The sequence below is a fragment of the Aethalodelphis obliquidens genome, unplaced genomic scaffold, assembly GCF_003676395.1.
Source record: "Aethalodelphis obliquidens isolate GAN/ISIS:26980383/991018 unplaced genomic scaffold, ASM367639v1 scaffold125, whole genome shotgun sequence".
NCBI classification, from domain to species: domain Eukaryota; kingdom Metazoa; phylum Chordata; class Mammalia; order Artiodactyla; family Delphinidae; genus Aethalodelphis; species Aethalodelphis obliquidens.
The window spans coordinates 266,232-285,601 of NW_020838069.1; the positions used below are offsets into that span (position 1 = coordinate 266,232).

At 50.9% G+C, this 19,370-nt stretch overlaps 3 protein-coding genes across 10 annotated transcripts in view; all 3 read right to left on the minus strand.

Moving 5' to 3' along the window:
* Window positions 1-399: 399 nt before the first annotated feature.
* On the minus strand, window positions 400-9,265 carry UQCRC1 (ubiquinol-cytochrome c reductase core protein 1). 6 transcript variants are annotated; one of them, XM_027098560.1, is made up of 13 exons: window positions 8,943-9,265; window positions 8,531-8,671; window positions 6,892-6,978; window positions 5,656-5,785; window positions 5,266-5,464; window positions 4,605-4,684; window positions 2,918-3,033; window positions 2,536-2,679; window positions 2,235-2,395; window positions 2,027-2,112; window positions 1,455-1,543; window positions 1,033-1,108; window positions 400-592 (listed from the first exon to the last, which is right to left on the minus strand). In XM_027098560.1, exons 1-13 carry the CDS (start codon window positions 9,195-9,197, stop codon window positions 528-530), a joined length of 1,629 nt encoding a protein of 542 aa, XP_026954361.1. In that variant the 5' UTR covers window positions 9,198-9,265; the 3' UTR covers window positions 400-527. The 6 variants fall into 6 exon arrangements, with proteins under 6 accessions (XP_026954361.1, XP_026954360.1, XP_026954359.1 ...); XM_027098559.1 differs by having other exon boundaries at window positions 8,531-8,674; XM_027098558.1 differs by having other exon boundaries at window positions 8,925-9,265.
* A 5,052-nt stretch (window positions 9,266-14,317) lies between these two features.
* TMEM89 (transmembrane protein 89) lies at window positions 14,318-17,365 on the minus strand. 3 transcript variants are annotated; one of them, XR_003431137.1, is made up of 3 exons: window positions 16,343-17,365; window positions 15,722-15,979; window positions 14,318-15,214 (listed from the first exon to the last, which is right to left on the minus strand). XR_003431137.1 is itself a non-coding variant. In XM_027098820.1 (3 exons), exons 1-3 carry the CDS (start codon window positions 16,634-16,636, stop codon window positions 15,094-15,096), a joined length of 597 nt encoding a protein of 198 aa, XP_026954621.1. In that variant the 5' UTR covers window positions 16,637-17,365; the 3' UTR covers window positions 14,318-15,093. The 3 variants fall into 3 exon arrangements, 2 of the variants coding, with proteins under 2 accessions (XP_026954621.1, XP_026954622.1); XM_027098820.1 differs by having other exon boundaries at window positions 15,798-15,979; XM_027098821.1 differs by having other exon boundaries at window positions 14,318-15,979.
* Window positions 17,366-17,815: 450 nt separating this feature from the next.
* The window catches only part of CELSR3 (cadherin EGF LAG seven-pass G-type receptor 3), a 39,546-nt gene continuing 37,991 nt past the window's right edge, over window positions 17,816-19,370 (minus strand). The window contains 1 exon segment of the mRNA XM_027098836.1: window positions 17,816-18,895. Coding sequence (XP_026954637.1) covers window positions 18,698-18,895 — 198 coding nt within the window. The 3' untranslated portion in view covers window positions 17,816-18,697.

Below are 19,370 nucleotides of genomic sequence, written 5' to 3' on the forward strand. Positions count from 1 at the left end.
TCCTGGTCCGTCTAGGGTACGAGGGTCCACCGGAGGGAGACCGCACAGGACCCACAGCAAGGGGCTTCCCACCTGAGCCCCCTGAGTTCCCAGGCTGGGACCTCTACCAGGGCAAAGTCTGGGCCTGCAGTTCCCATGGCCTCCCACACCTCACTCTTGGGACAGATTGGCTAAGAGCATCGCCCATGTGGCTAAGTGGAAACAGCTGGCCTCAGCCCCCTGCAGGCATCAAAGGCTTCCGGCCTCTGTGCTGCAGCCCCACGCTTGCCCCTCGCTAAGGACACATCAGCCTGTGGGAAGGCAGAAGGATCTAGGAGATGCAGAACCGGGAGGAAGTCCCTGCTCCCCAGTCCACTGCCCAGTGGACCCCATGCCAATGCCAAGAGAGGGACGCAGCAGTTCTCAACACAGGACTTTATTGGTTGGTGGTTATCTGCAGCACAGGTTTGAAGGACTGAGGTGGTATGTTTGTGGTTGGGGGGACCACAGATCCTGGCCCCGCCCTTTTGCCTGCACAGGTTTCCTGCCTAGAAGCGCAGCCAGAACATGCCGCTACGGATCCGGTTATAATCTGGAAGCTGTTCAATGGGCCCTGTGGGGATAGGGTGGGGCGTCAGGGTGAGGTACCTGGCCTGTACAGGGACACCTGGCCCTGCGCCGCACCCCATCCAAAGCTGCCCAGAGCAGCACAAGACAGGCTTGGGGTGGAAAGAGGGAAGAGAACATTCCTCCAGGGGGTGCTGAGCCTGTCCCTTCATGCTCTGGCCTTTGGAGCTCCACCCCACACATGGAGGTGTCCATTACCTGGCAGGTGTGGGGTACTGATGGAGGCACCTTGGCAGGGAGTCAGGGAGCTGCTAGGACAGGTTTTCTGAGCAGGAACTCCCTGGCAGCCAGGCTATTGGGCAGAGCCTCTCAGGGGCCTCAACATGCTACTCCCCGTGAAAGCTGGGGGATGGGGGAGCAGAGGCAGAGGGGAGGCCAAGACAACAGACTGCGAAGGACAAAGAGCAGACTTTCTAGGCCACTCACCCAATCCAGCCACTGCTGGACACTGGTCATAGAAGTACTTGGAGCAGACCTCACGCAAGATACTGGCATCCACCTCCTGCAGGATGAAGCAGAGGGCACACTGAGTGACAGGCACCTGGGGACCACCTCTGCCAGTCAACATTATCCAGACGACCAAGATCTTCCACACGTACCATGGAGCTGCCCCTCAACCAAAAGGGGAAATGCAGCAGGGCTCTCCCTGCTGTAGACTTCCTCAGGCCCCACCCATCCCTACAGCCATCAGTGCCTCTGCCCTGCCCTCCAATTACACCACCGAGGCAGGTGACGCTGCCTAGGACACCAGGGTTGCCTACAGGAGCAGTCTGCACTGCCTCAACTCTCCACCCTCTGGGAGTCTGCCAGGCCAAGACTCCAGAACCTCTCCCAGGGGCCCTTGTTACCGCAATCCGGCTTTCCCACTCAGCCAGGGGGATGCGGCGGCCATACGTCAGAAGACTACGTCCAATGTCCTCACAAACAGGAGTGGTGCCTGCAAGGGTTGGGGGAAGTTTACAGGTCCACATGGTCCAATCCACGTGGGTCCAAGCCATGCATGCGAGGGTGCCCCCAAGAAGCCACGGCTGAGAGCACTACCCCCACCCACCAAGCAGCCCACCTCGCTGCCGGTGAAGCAGCACGGAGTGAGAGTGGGCGCAGCGTCCTCGGCATATGTCCCAGAGAGGCTGCCGAAGTGCTTCACGGTACACACAGAACCTCCAGCGTTCTGGGCTGACCTGGACCTTGGTCTGACCTAGACCACAACCCTCACTTGTACAACCACCTGTCACTGTATCCATGGGCTGTTGGTCTAGCCTACCCACACCTGTACCTAAAACCCCAGGCCCCTGTGAGAGGGGTGGTGGTGGGGTATGGTGTGACCTTCGAAGTTTTCGTTTCCAATCTTGGTTAGGAACACTGGGACTGTCACTGCCAGTATGCACTCTACCCCTTGCCACAGGGCTGCAGGACTCACCGATCAGATGAGACACCAGAGCATTTCTGAGAATGTTTTTGCCCCGGACCACCTCGCTCTCTGTGGCACTGGTGCAAAGGCGCATCCTAGAGCAGGGGTGGGGTGGGATTCATCCTGAGAGACGGTGCTGTCTCTGAGCCTCCCACGGTCCTGCTCAAAGGGCCCTATTCCCTCCCCACCTCCCTGGCAGCGCTAGGCTGCCACTCACCACTGGCCCTGTAGAAAGAACATCATGTCGTCGATGCTCATGTGGTCGCAGACGAAGTGTGCGCCCAGCAACCCCGTCTCTGCATAGCAGATGTTGAAGGTCTGGAAACTCTGGCACAGCTTCTTGGTTGCAGCAACTGCAGCCAGTGGGCTGGACAAGTGCTACCAGGGATGAGGGTGGTCAGCACCCACCCCCCTGTCTGCAGTCCACACCCCAAACCCCACAGTACAAGCGCCCACAGCCCAGCTCCCTCTCTTCCCTGAAGACAAGGTCCCATCCCATGCCCACCCCTGGCACTCACCGCGCCACCACCGTAAGTGCAGTCATAGTGGCCAATGATGGCATTGGCCACCTGGAGGGCCACATTGTCCGGGTTGGCCCAGCCAGGCCCCTCCACTGCAATGGCCACATGGGCCAAAGGCAGGGCATCATCACGGTGGCGGATCTGAAACAGTACATGGCAAAGCTGAGGGCCAGCCAGATTTCCCAGGCGACCAGCAAAGGTGCCAAGTGTGGGTGGAGAGTGTGCATCCAAGTGTGAACACGTGTGCCTGTGAGGCAGCAGCCACAGGACACCTGGCCAACTCGAGGCATCTCCGGAGTCATGAAGATAGCCATGCACGTGAGGGTGCCCCCAAGAGGTCCCAGCTGAGGACACTACCCCCGCCCACCAAGCAGCCCACCTCGCTGCCAGTGAAGCGGCAGGGAGTGAGAGTGGGCACAGCGTCTTCAGTGTATGTCCCAGAGAGGCTGCAGAAATGCTTCTGGGCGAGGTCTAGCAGCTGCCGGTGCTCCACCCCTGCCAAGACAGACAGCAGAGTTACTGGCCAGCCAGGGCCCAAGGCACAGGGTAGGGGAGATCACACACAAGCAGAGGACCCCATGTCCTGCCTTGGTGGGAAACACCAAAAGGAAGACATGACATCAGGACAAGGTGAGGAAAGAGGACCCTTCACAGACACACCCTATCTCATGGGCAGGGCAGGCACCTCAGGGTCAAACAGCTTCCATCACCTCAGCCACAGGGAAGCAGCAGCATGCTGAGCTTAAAAATGGGTTCCTATGTAACACATTCCCACCAGCACCAAGGACAAGACTGGTACTCCCTGGGCATAAGGCCACCTGCCCTGCCTTCTCCCTCTGGCCCTTCCTCAAGCAGATCCTATGGGGGCTGGCAGGTGAGAGGGCACAAAGAGGTGCTATGCAGGGCTGTGACTAGCTCCGGGGTCCCCTGAGAGCTGGGGACGTTTACCAGTAACGTTACAAACTCACGCCTCAGGACCCCTCCTGGACCTCACCTCTACAAGAGGAGGCCTTTGCTGCCATAGCGCCTTGACCAGTGGGCGCTGTGGTAGTAAGCAGCCTCCCCCAGGTACAGCCTTCTAGGTGCCTCTGCCTTTTATTCTTTCCTTCCCTGAGCTCAGATCCTGTTGGACTCAACAAAGTCTGATGTGTCAGTAGCTCAGACTGCTCTTGGTCCCGAGGTTCACTGGCCCCAAGGCCACCAATCATGTTCTTCCTATCAATTTTTCTTGCCCAGTCAGCTGTCACGACCTAAGCTGGGAAAGCACCCTGGCCCTGCTCCCGTCCCCTCCCCGCCACATCCCCTCCTCTGTCAGGTGTCTACCTAAAAAGCCACCCTGAGTCCCCGCACTTCTCTCCCAGCTCCTACCGTCCCGCACCAGGCACCTGCAGCAAGCACTCCCTGCGCCTGCCCACTTCCGCTCTGGCCCCTACATGGCAGCAGAGCAAGCCTCAAAACACACCAGCCCGGGACACTGCTCTTCCCCTCTGCACAGACCTCCCACTCCCCACTGAATTAAATCCCACCTCTCTTTAAGCCTCTGTTCAAATGACACATGCTTCAAAAGCACCTCCCAATTCAAACAAACAAACAAACCACCTCCCTACCCTCTAACTGAGTCCCCCATTAAAGTCCCCCAACCACTGTATGCTTTCCTTTCAAGGCACTTCCCACCTGTCATGCAATGTCTGGTTTGCCCACTGACAAGGCCAAGAGAAACAGGCCTGAGGGCTTGAATCTCCCACCAGCCTACAACCTGGATCTCCTACGACCAGGTGGGACTGAGAAAACCCTGAGGCCTGGAGAGGCCAACAGCCCAACTGAGGCCTGTACTGAAGAGCGGAGTAGCATCCCTGGGCGGCCAGTTTCAGTGGTGGTGGCAGAGAAGAATCCCACCCCACCTCTAAAAGCATGGAAGAGAAGTCACTCCCCTCAAGGACAGGGTGGGAACAGTGTCCCCAGGAGTGGAAGATCCCTATGGTCAGAACCAGGAGACTTGGCCCTGGTAACCAAGGCCACAGCCCACCCCCCTATTACCACAGGGCTTCAACGAGCCCATCGCTCACCTCCAGCTGCTGCTAAAACCATTCGAGAGGCCTTGTAATGCCGGCTGAGGTACTCAGTCAGGTCTGCCCGAGACAGCTTCCTGCAAGACATACAGCCAATTGGTCAACACCGCTCCCAAACCAGAATGATCTGGGTCACACAAAACGGGGCTGAGGAGACAGACCAGGAGACATGGCTTCTCTGGAAAGCAGGACCCCACACATCAATTGGTCCTTGCCCCATTTCTGTCACCCACCACTCTGGGGCCCAGAGGGCAGCCCTCACTGGGCCCCCCTCACATCCCACCTCAGGACAGGCTTGTAGTCCCCTCTGAGGAGGGTGAGAACTGACGGTGGGGGCTCTTGAGGGGCAACAGCAGAGCTCATCCCACCAGAGGACAAGAAGCCATGTGGAGGGATACCCAGAGCACCCTCCCTCAGGCTGGCAGGACACGCATGGAAACGTACCCTAAAGCAAAGCCCGAAATTCAAGTGAAAACCACACAGGTGTTAAAAAAGACTCACAGGGACCATGTGGCAACATAAAAAATGTCTCCAGTTGTGTGAATTAGGAAAATAAACAGCACAGACAGCAGATCAACTAAAAACAAACTCATGTGGACATGGCCTGGCCATGCCAGAATGAGGGGACGAATTCCACCCCAGACCAGCCAACACTCACCTGACGTTCTCATTGGACCCCTCCACGGCCTGGGCTAGAGGTGTGCCCTGGAATGCCGTGGCATGCAGGTAGTCAAAGACCACGTCCCGCATAGATGCATCATTCTCCTGCAGCTCCTGCAGGATCACATCACGCTCCTTCTCAACCTGGGAGTCTTCTAGGCTGCAGTTCTGCACAATGTCGGCCAGGAGCTCCACAGCTGGATGCAAGAAGGACAGGTTTGGTGACCAGTAACAGGACAAAACCCCAAGCCTGACACCACTGGTTGCTTTGTTGCAAGGCCATACTCTAAGGGTAACCCCATTCTTCAGCCAGGCCAGGGGCTCCTGAGTGCCTGTCCTCTGCACTCCTGGAGTCCTACTGGTGTCCCGGTCCCATCCTCCAGCGTACCTTTTGGCAGGTCCTTAGACAGTGCCTTGATGTAGTAAGCCGTATGCTCCCGGGTGCTGTAGGCATTAAGATGGGCCCCCATGCTCTCTACCTCCTTCTCCAAGGCAATGCCAGGTCGATTCTTTGTTCCCTGGAACCACACATCAACAGGACAAATCAGGAGCCACATGGGAGCCCAGGACCCCATCCTCACAGGCTAAAGTCCCAGCAGGACCACTGGTCCACAGATATCTCCCTCAGCAAAGACTCTGGGGTTATACAGCCCAGAGGCTGTGCTCACCAAGTGCTTAGCAGGCCTTAAGCCAATCAACGCCACAGCATCGAGGACCAAGAGAATGAAGACATCCAGGGGCCAGGAAAGAAGGGCATGGACAAAGCAAGTGTTACCTGAAATCCAGAGCTCCCATACCAAGAGGGGGTATAGCATTTGACTGAGAGCTCCCATACCAGCCTGATCTTACCAGCACTCCCTCTCCTCTTACTAACAGTCATGGTCAGGTAAGCTCACACCTGTGCTCAGGTGATGCTACCACTACCCACTCTCCCTCATACCATTTATACGACTCTGTGTGTGTGCTACGGCCTCTGTAGGACTCAACCTTAGTCCAGTGTGTGTGTACGTATGTGTGCATGTGTATGGCAGTGCTGCTATCCAATGACACACACACGTATCAATGTGTCGAGACTGACACACATAACTGTGATGCTGGACCTGGCTAGCTGCCCATTCCTGCTCCACAACACCACCTATCCCGTATCTTCTCCATTTTTTTCATTCATTTAAGAACTCAGTCTCCACTCCATGTGAACACGAGGTGGCTTAGGAGCTGTTCCCATCCTCAAGAAAGCTCCTACTCACTTCTATAAACAAGAGATGCACAGCGTTTTACAAAAACTAAATCTGTGGGTTTGTTACAATGCACGTGTACATCCACAATTCTATATCCGTGCATGCACACAACACAGGCCTGGCCTCTGGTGAAGAGCAGGGCTCCTATGGCTCCCTGGGGTTTTTCTGGCTCTGGGGGCCTTGTGCAGGGGTTCACCAGATAGGCGCTCACTCAGAAGAGGCCAAGTCCATGTGACTCCTCCCAGAAAAGCCATCCAGAGATCTCTTTCCCCCGCTACCCTGCTAAAACCCATAATTGAGGAGGCTGGCTTTTCTGACCTGCATCCTCAGGAGGGACAGCAGGAAGCCCTAAGCCCAGGGGAGATGCAGGACTTTAGGAGCCTCACCTTGAAAGCCAGATGCTCCACAAAGTAGCCTGCCCCGTTGTTCTTCTCAGTCTCATAACGGCTGCCAGCATCAATCCACACCCCCACCTGGACAAGAAACCACCAACAAAGGTAACAAACAAACCACCTCAGCCCCCCTTACACCCCACCCTGCATGACTCAGCACAAGCCCCAGACAGGGGCTCACAGTCCCACGCTGGGGAAAAGCTTCTCAGCAGGACCCCTGTGCTTAGAGGCACAGGGCACCAGCTGAATGACTGCAGTCACACTGCATCACCTCTCCTCCCTGCTCTATTTCCTGACTGGTTATCGAGACTCGCAGGGAAGCTTCAAACCAGGCATGTTCACCTGTCCCATCACCACAGGAAATTCTTAAATTCAACCTCACTTTTCAGTTGATTCTTTATTTCTTCTAGGCAAGCAACTAATCATTTGAAAACAAGTTCTTTTCTCCTTCCTAAAAATTATACCCTGCCTTTGTTCTGGTGATTGTGTCCTTTCGCCATTAAAGGAGAGGCTATTGGCTTAAACACTGAACACTTTATCATAAGTAGCCTTCGTTCACACTTTAAAAAAAGTTTTAAACAGAACTCGACACCTAACACTGCCAAGTGTCTCCTTGGCACCCAACGAGAGAATCTTATAATTTTCTTAACAGCCTCCTGGTGTGCTGTGAAACACAAACCACACTACTCACCCCCATGGTGACATAGACCTAATCTTTTAATTTACTATTTGTTTCATAGCTGACTTAAAATGTTCACATTTACTTTCCTAAGAGATGTTGATACACGTACCATACGTCATAAATTCTTTACATGAACATCTATTACACATCTAACATCTTCGAAAGATACATTTTACAATCCATGGTATCCTTTGATTATAACTGGCAGCATTCTTTTCCTGCCCCTAGAGCACAGTGATGCTCCTTACAATCTAGAGCATCTTAGGGTCCACGAAATACAGCATTCTCCACCAAGGTTTCTTAACAGGCTGTGGGTAGGCTTATACAGGTGCCATGTAATAAGGAAGTTGCCCATCACCTTTCGTTGTATTCAGTAACAACTTATATCACAGGACATTATTTGTTCCTGGAAAACTGAAAGAATTTACCAATAAAAGCACTTGAAGTTTGGGGTGGGGAGGAGACGGTTCGCTTCTTGAGAATCTTCTCTGTTTATCTAGCCAAGATTTCTATCTTTGAGTGAATTTTGAGGAAAATTATCCATTTAACTGGAATTTTCTAGTTGATTTCTTCTGCAATACATTTCCAGTCTAGGCAAAGGATTATGACTTTGGGCCGTGAGGTTGGCAGTCACCTAATGTCTCTGAACCCCATTTTCCTCATTGAAGGATCACTTCTCTCATATGGGCTGCTGAAGAAAAAGCTGAAAAAAGACTTGGCCTCCTGATTGGCAAGCATCACACGCTAAGTAAGTGTTGGGTACGGTGAGGATTGCCCCCAAGAAGTCAAGGCGTGGCTAGGGTAGGGATTGGGGTAGGAGGGTCAATCCTGAGGTGGCTGGGAGGAGTCTGATCCAAACCACAGAGCACTTGAGCCCAAGGTCACACCCCGACTTGGGAAAGGAGACCATGCCCAATATTGAGGTGCACTCCCGACACCGGACCCACTCACCGTGCAGGTAGGCTGGGAGGACTGCTCCGAGGCCACTCGCAGCCCGTTGTCCAGCTGGCTGACCTGCGTCTCCGGCACGCTCTGCAGGGCCTGGGCGTAGGTGGCGATGCCCCGCAAGACAGGCGACCTCAGCAGGGCCGGCTGCTGGAAAGAGGCGACCAGGACTGAGGATTAGATTGGAGGATCGCTCCTTAGCTCTCAGGCCTGCGGTGGGATCCCCATCCCCGCCCCCAGGCCAGCCGCGAGACTCCTATGCGTGCCCTCGGCCGTGACCTTCCCATGGCCCTGACCCCGCGACCTCCCCATTCTCGACCTGCCACCGCTAACAGCCCGCTCCCTGTCTGCGTTCCAAAGACCCGCTCCCCATAGCTCTGCGCTCTCGCTGACACCTCACCGAGCGGCGGCTGCGCACCAGCACTCGCGTCCCGGCGCTGGCCGCCCGGCAAACCGCGGAAGCCGCCATCTTCTGGCTCCAGTGGACGCTGGGCCGCGCCACGCATGCGTAGAGTGGACGCAGCGGCGCGCGAGGCGCAGGCGCAGTACCGCAGACTTGGCGCTCGGCTGCTCCCTGGCGGACGCCGCCGCGGATATTCATTCTCTGCTGGTCGTTGGTTCTTGTCTTCGCGTCCCTGGGTAACAGTGCGCAGTAATCTATCTGGCTAGTCATCGTCTTGCGCGGGTCTGTTCTGGATCCAGTCCATCTTGCCTCTTCACCCGTGGTGGTGGCGTGGGGGGCAGAGTGCGCGATGTTTCTCGCGAACAGTGGGCGCCTCGACTGCACTGAGTGCTCAGAGCGGCCGGGCGGGCGGGGAGCGCAGCCACAGCATGTTTGCCAATCGCAACCCCAGGGCTAAACCACCAGGGTGGAACCTGGGACTACGAGGCTGCTGCTGAAAGTCACGGTTTTCTCTTTAAAGGAATGGAGAAAGTTCAGACGGTTGACGTGGGAAGAATTTAGCAATATATTGCTAAGAAAAAAGGAACAGTTTTAGAGACTAATTTGTGAAAAGGATTCCTTGTTTGGAAAACAAAACACACACAAAACAAAACGAAGTGCTTTTTCTAATAGGCTACATAGAAAAAAATCCAGAGGAACTCACTCTAAACTCTCATTCAGGTGACTTACAGAAAATGAATTCAGGGGAAGGGAAAAGAGGCTACCATTTTTACACTTCTGTGTTATTTTAATACATAATTGAAAATTTTTAGGGAATTCCTTGGCGGTCCAGTGGTTAGGACTCTGCGCTTTCACTGCAGTGGCCCGGTTTCAATTCCTAGTTGGGGAACTAAGATCCTGCAAGCCGCGGGTCTCAGCCAAAAATAAAAAAGTAAAATAAAAATAAATTTTTTACAAAAAATGTTTGTTGCTTTTGAAATAATAGCATATTTCTGAACTGTACTTCCTTTTACAGGTATATGAGGTTTTCTGTGATCTTACAAAATATCACTCAAAACTTTCTTTTATAAAAATCAGACAGAAGATGCTTAAGTGTGCACTGATATTTTGTGAACTAAAATTATGTTATGATCTTGACATGAAAAAATAAAGTGAAATAGAATCTCCTAATTAGTTTTTTAAAAACTAGTTTTTAGAACCGTCTTATATTTACAGGAGAGTTGAGCAGATGGTACAGAATTTCCCATATATCCCTGCCCACGTACAGGCATGCACAGTTATTCCTATTAATAGCTTACCTTATTGTGATACATTTGTTACAATTAATGAACCAATATTGACATGTTATTATTAACTGAAGTCCATAGTTTATTCAGATTCCCTTAGTTTTAGTTTTTACCTAATATCCTTTTTCGTTCTAGGATCCTATCCAGGATACCACATTCCATTTTGTTGTCATGTCTCCTTAGACTCCTCTTGCCTGTGACACAACCTCTTCCAGTGACCAGCGCATTGTGCACCTTCCTTCTAGCAGAGCTCCCCCAAAGAGCTCACTGCCTCCAATTCCTCTCCTCCCACTCTTTCCCAAACCCACTCCAATACCATCCCCAATTCATTCCTCCAAAACCACACCTGTAAAGGTAACCAATGAGCTCCATGTTGCTAAATCTAATGGCCAGTGCTCGGTCTTGTTTAAAGTGATTGGCCACTTTTTCCTCCTTAGAGCCTCATCCCTTCTCCACCTTTAGTTTCCCATGCTCTCCTGTTCTTGTCCTACCTCCCTGTACATCTCAATTAAACATGCTAAAGCTGGGACTTCCCTGGCGGTCCAGTGGTTTGCACTCCGCACTTCAACTGCAGGGGGCGCGGGTTCGATCCCTGGTTGGGGAACTAAGATACTGCATGCTGTGCAGCACGGCCGGGGTGGGGGGAAAAAATATGCTAAACTTGAACTCTTTACTTTTCCTCCCAAACCTGTTCCTCCCATAATTGTCTTCATCTCAGTAAATGACACTTCCGTTAACCAAATTGCTCAGGCTAGAAATCTAGGCGTCATCCTTGACTCTTCTCTCTCAAAATCCACACCCAATCTTTTAGCAAATCCAATAATTTCTAATCCAGTTACCTAACCCCCCCTTTCCCCACCCCACTGCTACCCTGGGGTGAGAAGGGAAGGACAATGAGACAACCAGGAAGTGTGATGTGGTAGATGCCCAGGGACGGATATGTTTCAAGAGATTGATCAAAAAGGAAATGCTGCTAAAAGGTCAAGTACAAGCAGTGGTCATTGCAATGATTTGGCAAGAGTCTTTGATGACTCATTGATCTTCTGGAATTTACTTGGCCTATGGGGTGAGGTGAGACCAAAATACCCTTTTTCCCCCTAAATTGCAAACTGAATTTTGTAACAGTTCTTGACCAGGCCTCATTTCTCTATCCATCTCTGAGACTCCCTTTATTCCCCCCAGAGAGTCTCAAAACTGTAAAAGCAGGTCCATGCAGGCTGCCTGAGAGGGCTCTGGCACTCACCTTACTCTCCTCACTCAATATTTGATATACACTTCAGCTTATTCTTCCAGATATTTTTTCTTTTATTTTAATTTTAGTTTTTAAATTGTGCTAACATATACATGACATTTAGCACCTTAACCATTATTACATCTTAACATTATACAGTTCGGTGGTATTAATTACATTCAAAATGTCGTGCAGGGAATTCCCTGGCAGTCCAGTGGTTAGGACTCAGCACTTTCACTGCTGGAGCCCGGGTTCAATCCCTGGCCAGGGAACTAAGATCCCGCAAGCCTCATAGTGCAGCCAAAAAAAAAAAAAAAAAGTTGTGCAACCATTATCACTATCTAGTCTACTTTCAAAACTTTTTCCTCATCTCAAACAGAAATTCTACATCCATTAAGCAATAACTCGCCATTTCCCCCTTCCTCAAATCTCTGACAACCTCTATTCTACTTTCTGTCCCTATGAACTTGACTGTTCTAGGTACCTCATATAACTGGGATCATAGAGTTTTGTTGTTAAAAAAATAAAAGGCCCAAAATAGAGTCGCTTATGCTAAGCCCCATGCCACCAAACCAAGTCTTAATTTTAGTTGGGCTCTCCCAGAAATGGAATCTTAAACCAGTCTATCAGGAGTCTCCTGATCAACACTATTTGATCAGGTCATCTGCCTGTTATACTGTGACATCCCCTAAAGGAAAGTAACTTTGCAATAAACAACCTGCTTATTTTGCCTACTATAGTATCCTTGTTCCCACTCCCTTTTGCCTATCAAAATCTTTCTTTCTTTTTTTTTTTTTTTTTTTTGCGGTACGCAGGCCTCTCACTGTTGTGGCCTCTCCCGTTGTGGAGCACGGGCTCTGGACATGCAGGCTCAGCGGCCGTGGCTCACGGGCCTAGCCGCTCCGCGGCATGTGGGATCTTCCCGGACCGGGGCACGAACCTGTGTCCCCTGCATCGGCAGGCGGACTCTCAACCACTGAGCCACCAGGGAAGCCCAAAATCTTTCATTTTTGTTCAGCACCTTGGAGTTCTTTTCTACCTGCTAGATTGGATGTGCCTGATTTGAATCAATTTTTGCTCAAATAACTTAAAATTTTTAAACACGCCTCAGTTTATCTTTCAACATTGTCCTTTTATCGTTGGTTTATTTCACTTAGCATGATGTTTATCTATTTATCTGTTGGTGGACATGGGCTGTTTCTACCTTTTGGCTATTGTGAATAATGCTACAATGAACACTCACTGGCATACAAGCATCTGTTTGAGATGCTGCTTTCAATTATTTTGGTATTTACCTAGGAGGGGAATTGCTGGATCATATGGTAATTATATTTTTAGCTTTTTGAGGAACCACCAAGCAGTTTTCTGTAGTGGCTGTACCATTTTACATTCCTGCCAGCAATGCAAAAGTGTTCTAATTTCTCTACATTCCCACCAATATTTGTTATTCTCCAATAGCCATCCTAATGGGGGTGACATGATATCTCGTGGTTTTGATTTGTATTTCCATAATGACTAGTGATGTTAAGCATATTTTCATGTGGTTATTGGCCATTTGTATATCTTCTTTAGACAATGTCTGTTCAAGTCCTTTGCCCATTTTTGAATTTGTTTGTTTTTTTGTTGTTGAGTTGTAGGAATTCTTTAGGTATTCTGGATATTAGTCCCTCCTTAGATATATGATTTGCAAATATTTTCTTCCATTTTGTGAGCTGTCTTTTTACTCTCTTAATAGTGTTCTATGATGCACAAATTTTTTATTTTGATGAAGTACAATTTATCTATTTTTTCTTTTGTTACCTGTTCTTTTAATGTCATACTTAAGAAATCATTGCCTTCTCCAAGATTATGAAGATTTCCATCTATGTTTTCTTCTAAAAGTTTTATAGTTTTAACTTTTAAATTTAAATCTTTGATCCATTTTACTTAATTTTGTATATGATGTAAGGTAAGGGTCCAACTTCATTCTTTTGCATGTGGATATTCAGTTTTCTCAGCACCATTTTTTGAAAAGACTATCTTTTCCCCATTAAATGGTCTTTGCACTCTTATTGAAAATCAACTGAATATATATGGGAAGGTTTATTTCTGGGCTTTCTGTTCTATTTCATTGGTCTATATGTCTATTCCTATGCCAGCACCACACTGTTTTGATTACAGTGCCTTTGTAGTACATTTTGGAAATCAGAAAGTTTGAGTCCTCCAACTTTGTTCTTCTTTTCCAAGATCGTTTTGGCTATTCAGGGTCCCTTGAGATTCCATATAAATTTTAGGATGGGTTTTTCTATTTCTCTTATAAAACACCATTGGGATTTTCACTGGGATTACACTGAATCTGTAGACCACTTTGGGTAGTATTGCCATTTTAACAGTATTAAGTCCTCCAATCAAAGAACATGGAATGTCTTTCTATTTATTTAGGTCTTTTAAAATTTCTTTCAGCAATGTTTTTCAGCAAGAAGAAATCAGGTGGCACCTTCAGCACTTCACTTGGAAATTTTTTCTGCTAAATATTAAAGTTCATCATTTACAAGTTCTGCTTTCCATCCAAATACGGGTTATGATTCCACTAAGCTTCCTACAACTATTTAACAAAGATTCCTTTTACTCCTGGTTTCCAATAACATGTTCCTAATTTTCTTCTGAGCCCTCAATGGCAGCATTCTTAATGTCCAAATTTCTGCTAACAGTTGTTTGAAGGTAGTTTTGGCTTTTTCTGTTATGCTCCCTGACATTCTTCCAGACTTTGCTCACTGCCCAATTCCAAAGCCATTTCCACATTTTTAGGATTTGTTAACAGCAGTACCTCTCACTCTTGATACCAATACTTAGTAGTTTTCTATTGCTGCCATAACAAATCACCACAGACTTAATGGCTTAGAACAAAACAAATTTATTATCTCACAGTTCTGTAGGCCCAAAATCCAACATGGATGTCATTGGGCTAAAATCAAGACATTAGCAGGGCTGTGGTCCTTTCTGGAGGTTCTAGGGGAGAATGTGTCCTTGGTCATTCAGTTTATTGGCAGAAGTTAGATCATAGTGGTTGAAGGACTGAGGTTTCTGTTTTCTTGCTGGCTATCACCCAAGGGTCATTCCCAGCTTCTAGAGGCCATCTGAATTCCTTGGATCTTTGGGTGGTGGAAGATCTCTTCTACCACCTTCAAAGCCAGCAGCAGAGGATTATTAGTACCTCTCACACTTTGAATCCGACCAACTCTCCTGCCCTCCTCTTCCACTTTTAAGGGCTCATGAAATTACACTGGGCCCACCAAAATAATCCAGAATAATCTTCCCATTTTAATGTCTTTCACTTAATTCCATCTGCAAAATCCTCTTTGCCATGTACTGTAAAATATTCACAGACTCCAAGGACATCTTGAGGGCCGTTCTCCTGCCTACCACAGCCTCCCTAGGAGACACCAACTCCTGTCTCTTCCCAGCCTGCCCTCTCCTGTGTTCCAGAATTCCTTCTTTTCCCTGAAATCCTGACCATCTTATAGTTCATGGAACAGGTCAAGGTCTCTTTCCCCACCTGGCCCTTGTATGTGCATATCCTTCTGGCTGGAGCACTCTCCCCCTCCTCTCATCACCCCACTCACCCTTCAGGTCCCAGCAGTCAGCCCACACCTGCCCTACTCCAACTGGCTCAGCACAACTCTCTGCAGAGGAATTGAGTTTTTGAGTCTGCTTCATCACCACCTCTACCCTCCCCTATTTGTGAGTGGGTGAGGGAGGAGCCTGTTCTGTTCATCAGCAGATCCTGATGCCTATGGTAGAAGGAAGGGAGGAAGCAGGTGAAGGCCCCTTTGGGGAGGTTCAGCCCTTGTCCCACTTCCAGGGGCTTTAGAGCAAGGGCCACTTAGGTGCCAAAGCATGTTTGAGATGTCACAAAGATGAAGGCAGCCGGGGCCCTCCCTCTACCCCCAGCCCCAGCTCAGGCCCCGCAGGCTCAACCAGGAGCCCTAGCTCCTGACTCAGCCAGGTGGTCACCTCTGGGCTGCCCTCTCTGGACCACCCACATCTGCCCTGATGGCCAAGTCTTCTCCCACCACACTGGGGGCCCCTGAGGAGCCCCAGAGGAGCAGTTGTATTTATGAGTGGGATCCCTAGAGAGGAGGGGTCAGTTGGTGTGGGCAATGGAGCAGGGTGAGCCAGCCTGGGCCCCACCTGCCCAGCCATTGATGGGCACCGAGGCCTCGATGGGTGTGCTGGCTCTAAAAGTAGAAAAGGGGCACAGGGTCCAGACAGGCCTGGAGATAATAAGACACACAGACCTGAGCCTGGCCCAGAGCCTCAGGCCATCCCCGCCCCAACAAGCCACCAGGCAAAGAGAGGAGTATGTTGGGTCACCCGCTCTGGGCAGGAGTCCCCTTTATTTGGGTTCGCTGCTGGGTGGCTAGACGCTGCAGATGGCCCTCAATATGGACCAGGAGGGCATCCAGCATATGCAGGACCCCACGGAGTAGGGCACGGTCTGAGATCGGGGCCCGTCGTTTCCAGGGTGCACAGGGGCTAGCCGTCACCTGCGGATGCTGAGGATAGGACAAAAAGGCAGGAGTGAGAACAGAGGAACAGGACAGAGGTGTGGTGGGAAAGGGGACTTAGGGTGATGGAGGATCGTGGAGGGTCTGTTGTGGCCTAGTATGGTCATGGGGCCCATGGAGGCTGGATGAGGAATAGGGATATTAAAGAGGGAGGATGGGGCAGGGTACTACCCATGGGAAATGCAGGGACTGTTGGGTGTGGACAGATGTAGGGACCCTGGGGTGTGAGTGATGGGGGAGGGGCAGCAGGAGGCCCAGAAGACATGAGTGGGAGGATGGGTAGAGAATTATGAGCTCATTGGGTATGAACAGAAGTAGGAGGCTGTGGGGACAGAGCAGTGCCATGCTCACCTCACTCTTAGTGGCCTGTGAGCGCCGCCGTTGCATCACCGCACGGCTGAGCATCAGCATCATGGTAGTGGCGACGGTGACCCCAGCCACTGGGTAGATGCGGTTCACCCCCAGGCCCATCCAATGGCCAGGACACCCCAGGCTGCCCTTGCAACCCTCCAGGCTGTTTGGCTGGCACCCCCAGGGCTGTAAGTCCAGCCCCACCTGGTACCACACGGGCCGTGACCAGGTGTGGGTGCGGACAGGCATCGCTAGCAGAAGCAGCCATGGCAGGAAGGACTGTGCGTGCAGCATGGCTGCTGCCAGTACTAGGGGCCGGAACCTGGGCGCCTGGCAACGGGCAAACACTCCTCCCCCAGGGGCAGGTGAGGCAGTAGGTTCCAGCTGGGCCCATGGCTTTCAGGAGGGGTGGCCTGGCCAGAAAATATGGGGCGGGGTGGGTGGGGTGGGATTCCAGGGCAGGGAGGAGGGCAGGCTTGGGGCCCAGGAATGAAGGAATGCTTCCTTCCCCCTCTCCCTCCTCCTCATCTAATATACATCTAACATGCTCTCCACCAGTGGCAGCACCAACGCCAGGCCAACCAAGCTAAGCACACAGAGCTGCTCCCTGCTCCCCTATGCCCAGACTCAGCCCCGTGGTCCACATCGCAGCACAGGGAGCACTCAAAACTGTGGGTGCGCACTCTGAATAAAGCCTGAAGGCTCACCCTGGCCTGTGAGGTGCTCTGTGCTCTGGTCTCCCCTCCTGCCTCTTGTAGGCCTCCCTGGTGTTCCTTGAACACACCTGCTGTTCCCTACACTAGGAGCACTGTCCTAGAAAGAGAACTCTCACAGCTGCATTTCAGCTCAAGTGTCACCTGCTCCCTGAGTCTCCCTCCCATGACCATCCTGGGTAACACAGTCCCTTCTCTTTCACGTGACCCTGTTTTATTTATTTATTTGGCCGCATTGTGGCATGTGGGATCTTAGTTCCCCAGCCAGGGATTGAATCCGTGTGCCCTGCAATGGAAGTGCAGAGTCTTAACCACTGGACTGCCAGGGAATTCCTGACCCTGTTTCATTTTCTTCAAAGCATTTCCAAGTACAGGTATACCTTGGAGATACTGTGCTTCGGTTCTAGACCACCACAATAAAGCGAGTTGCACAAATTTTTCAGTTTCCCGGTGCATATAAAAGTTATGTTTACACTACACTGTAGTCTATTAAGCGTGCAGTAGCATTATGTCTAAAAAAAAGTACATACCTTAATTTAAAAAAACACTTTATTGCTAAAAATTGCTAACCATCATCTGAGCCTTCAGCGAGTCACAGTAGTAACATCAAAGATCACTGATCATAGATCCTAACAAATATAATAATAATGAAAAAGTTTGAAATACTTTGAGAATTACCACAATGTGACAGTGACATGCAGTGAGCAAATGATGTTGGAAAAATGGCACCAAGACTTGATTGACTCAGGGTGGCCATAAACTTTCAATTTGTAAAAAACACAGTATCGGTGAAGTGCAATGAAACAAGGTCTGCCTGTATCTGCAAGTTCACGTTTGAGGTTTACCTTCCACTCCAGTACATAGGATCACTTAACCAGTATTTATCAAGCACTTCCTTGTGCCCGGCGCTGTTCCTGGTGTCTGGAGGCAGTGTGACAAAGGGCCCTGACTTCCTGGGCAAGGTTTTGGGGGTGGGGAAAGGACAGATGATTTGCGAACACAGAGCAGGGCAGTGACACAGGCCAGGACAGAAACAGCCAGGCAAGGGGTGCCTCTGTGACTTGCAGGGCAGGACAGCCTCTGTCCACTGGTCCAGCACAGAGCCCAGGACCTGGTCGGGACCTGCGAATGGCAGGCTCACTTGTTTTGGCAGGTGACACGAGCCCAGCACTGTTGCAAGCTGTTTGTGGCATTTACTCATTTAATATTCATTGAGGAACCCATGAAGTGGGTACTATTACCATTTCTGCTCTCCTGATGAGGATACGGAGGCCCAGAAAGGTTCGACCCCCCCCACCCTGGCCTCCAGTCACTCAGTATTAGCTGGCCTGAAGGCCCATTGCTGCCCACTGGGCCACATGCCCAGATGTTGGTGTTTTATGGTAGAAATCAACACGTGGTTCTTGGCTGACGGTGACCTGCAAAGCCCAGGTGATCTAATTATACAAATAAGCATTTTTCCCAAGTAAATCAATCATGCACATTCTTTCCTTTCTTTTCTTTTCTTTTTTCTTCTGGCTGCACCGTGCTGCTTGTGGGATCTTAGTTCCCCAACCAGGGATCGATCGAACCCTCACCCTTGACAGTGAAAGCGTTGAGTCCTAACCACTAGACTGCCACGGAATTCCCATATTCTTACTTCTCAGTGCAGACCGGCAACACCTGTGAATACCCTGTGCTTCCTCAGCTGGTTGCTCAGGTGTTCACACCACACCCTCCAGGGGCTGCCCAGTAGCGCCAGGCCTGCCTGCACCTCATCAGGGGTCCCTGAGAACAGGTCATTCCTGAGAAGCAGCTCTGATTCCAACCATTTTACAGCCGAGGACACAGGTGCCGAGGGCTGTGCCTGGCTGGGGAGGAACTTGGACCTGGGACGCCCCCCTCCCTGGGCCTAGCCCCGAAGCTCTCCCTCCTGCTCCACACTCCCCCTGCCTGACCCTGCCCTCCCCGAAATTTCCCCCCAGCTTCCAACCCCAATTCCCACTTTGGGGCACAAGAAGGGTCAGGAGCCAGGGCTATGGACTATACCCTTGCCCCTGCCAAGGCCCCACCAAGCCACAGCAGAGCCTGGCATTGGGCAAACAAATCTTTATTCCTGAGACTAAAAACATGCATGCTCCTCCAACTTGGCCAGTGCCTTATCCCAGGCCTAGAGCACTGAACTTGGAGTCCCAGAACCTCCATCCCTGAGTTATGTGTGTGCGTACGGAGGGGACTCCTGGGTGACATCTGGAGGCAGCCCAGGGGTAGGGGGTCCTCACGGGTAACCGGTCGCAACCTCCAGAGGTGGGCAGTCTCAGGCAGGGTGGCAGCAC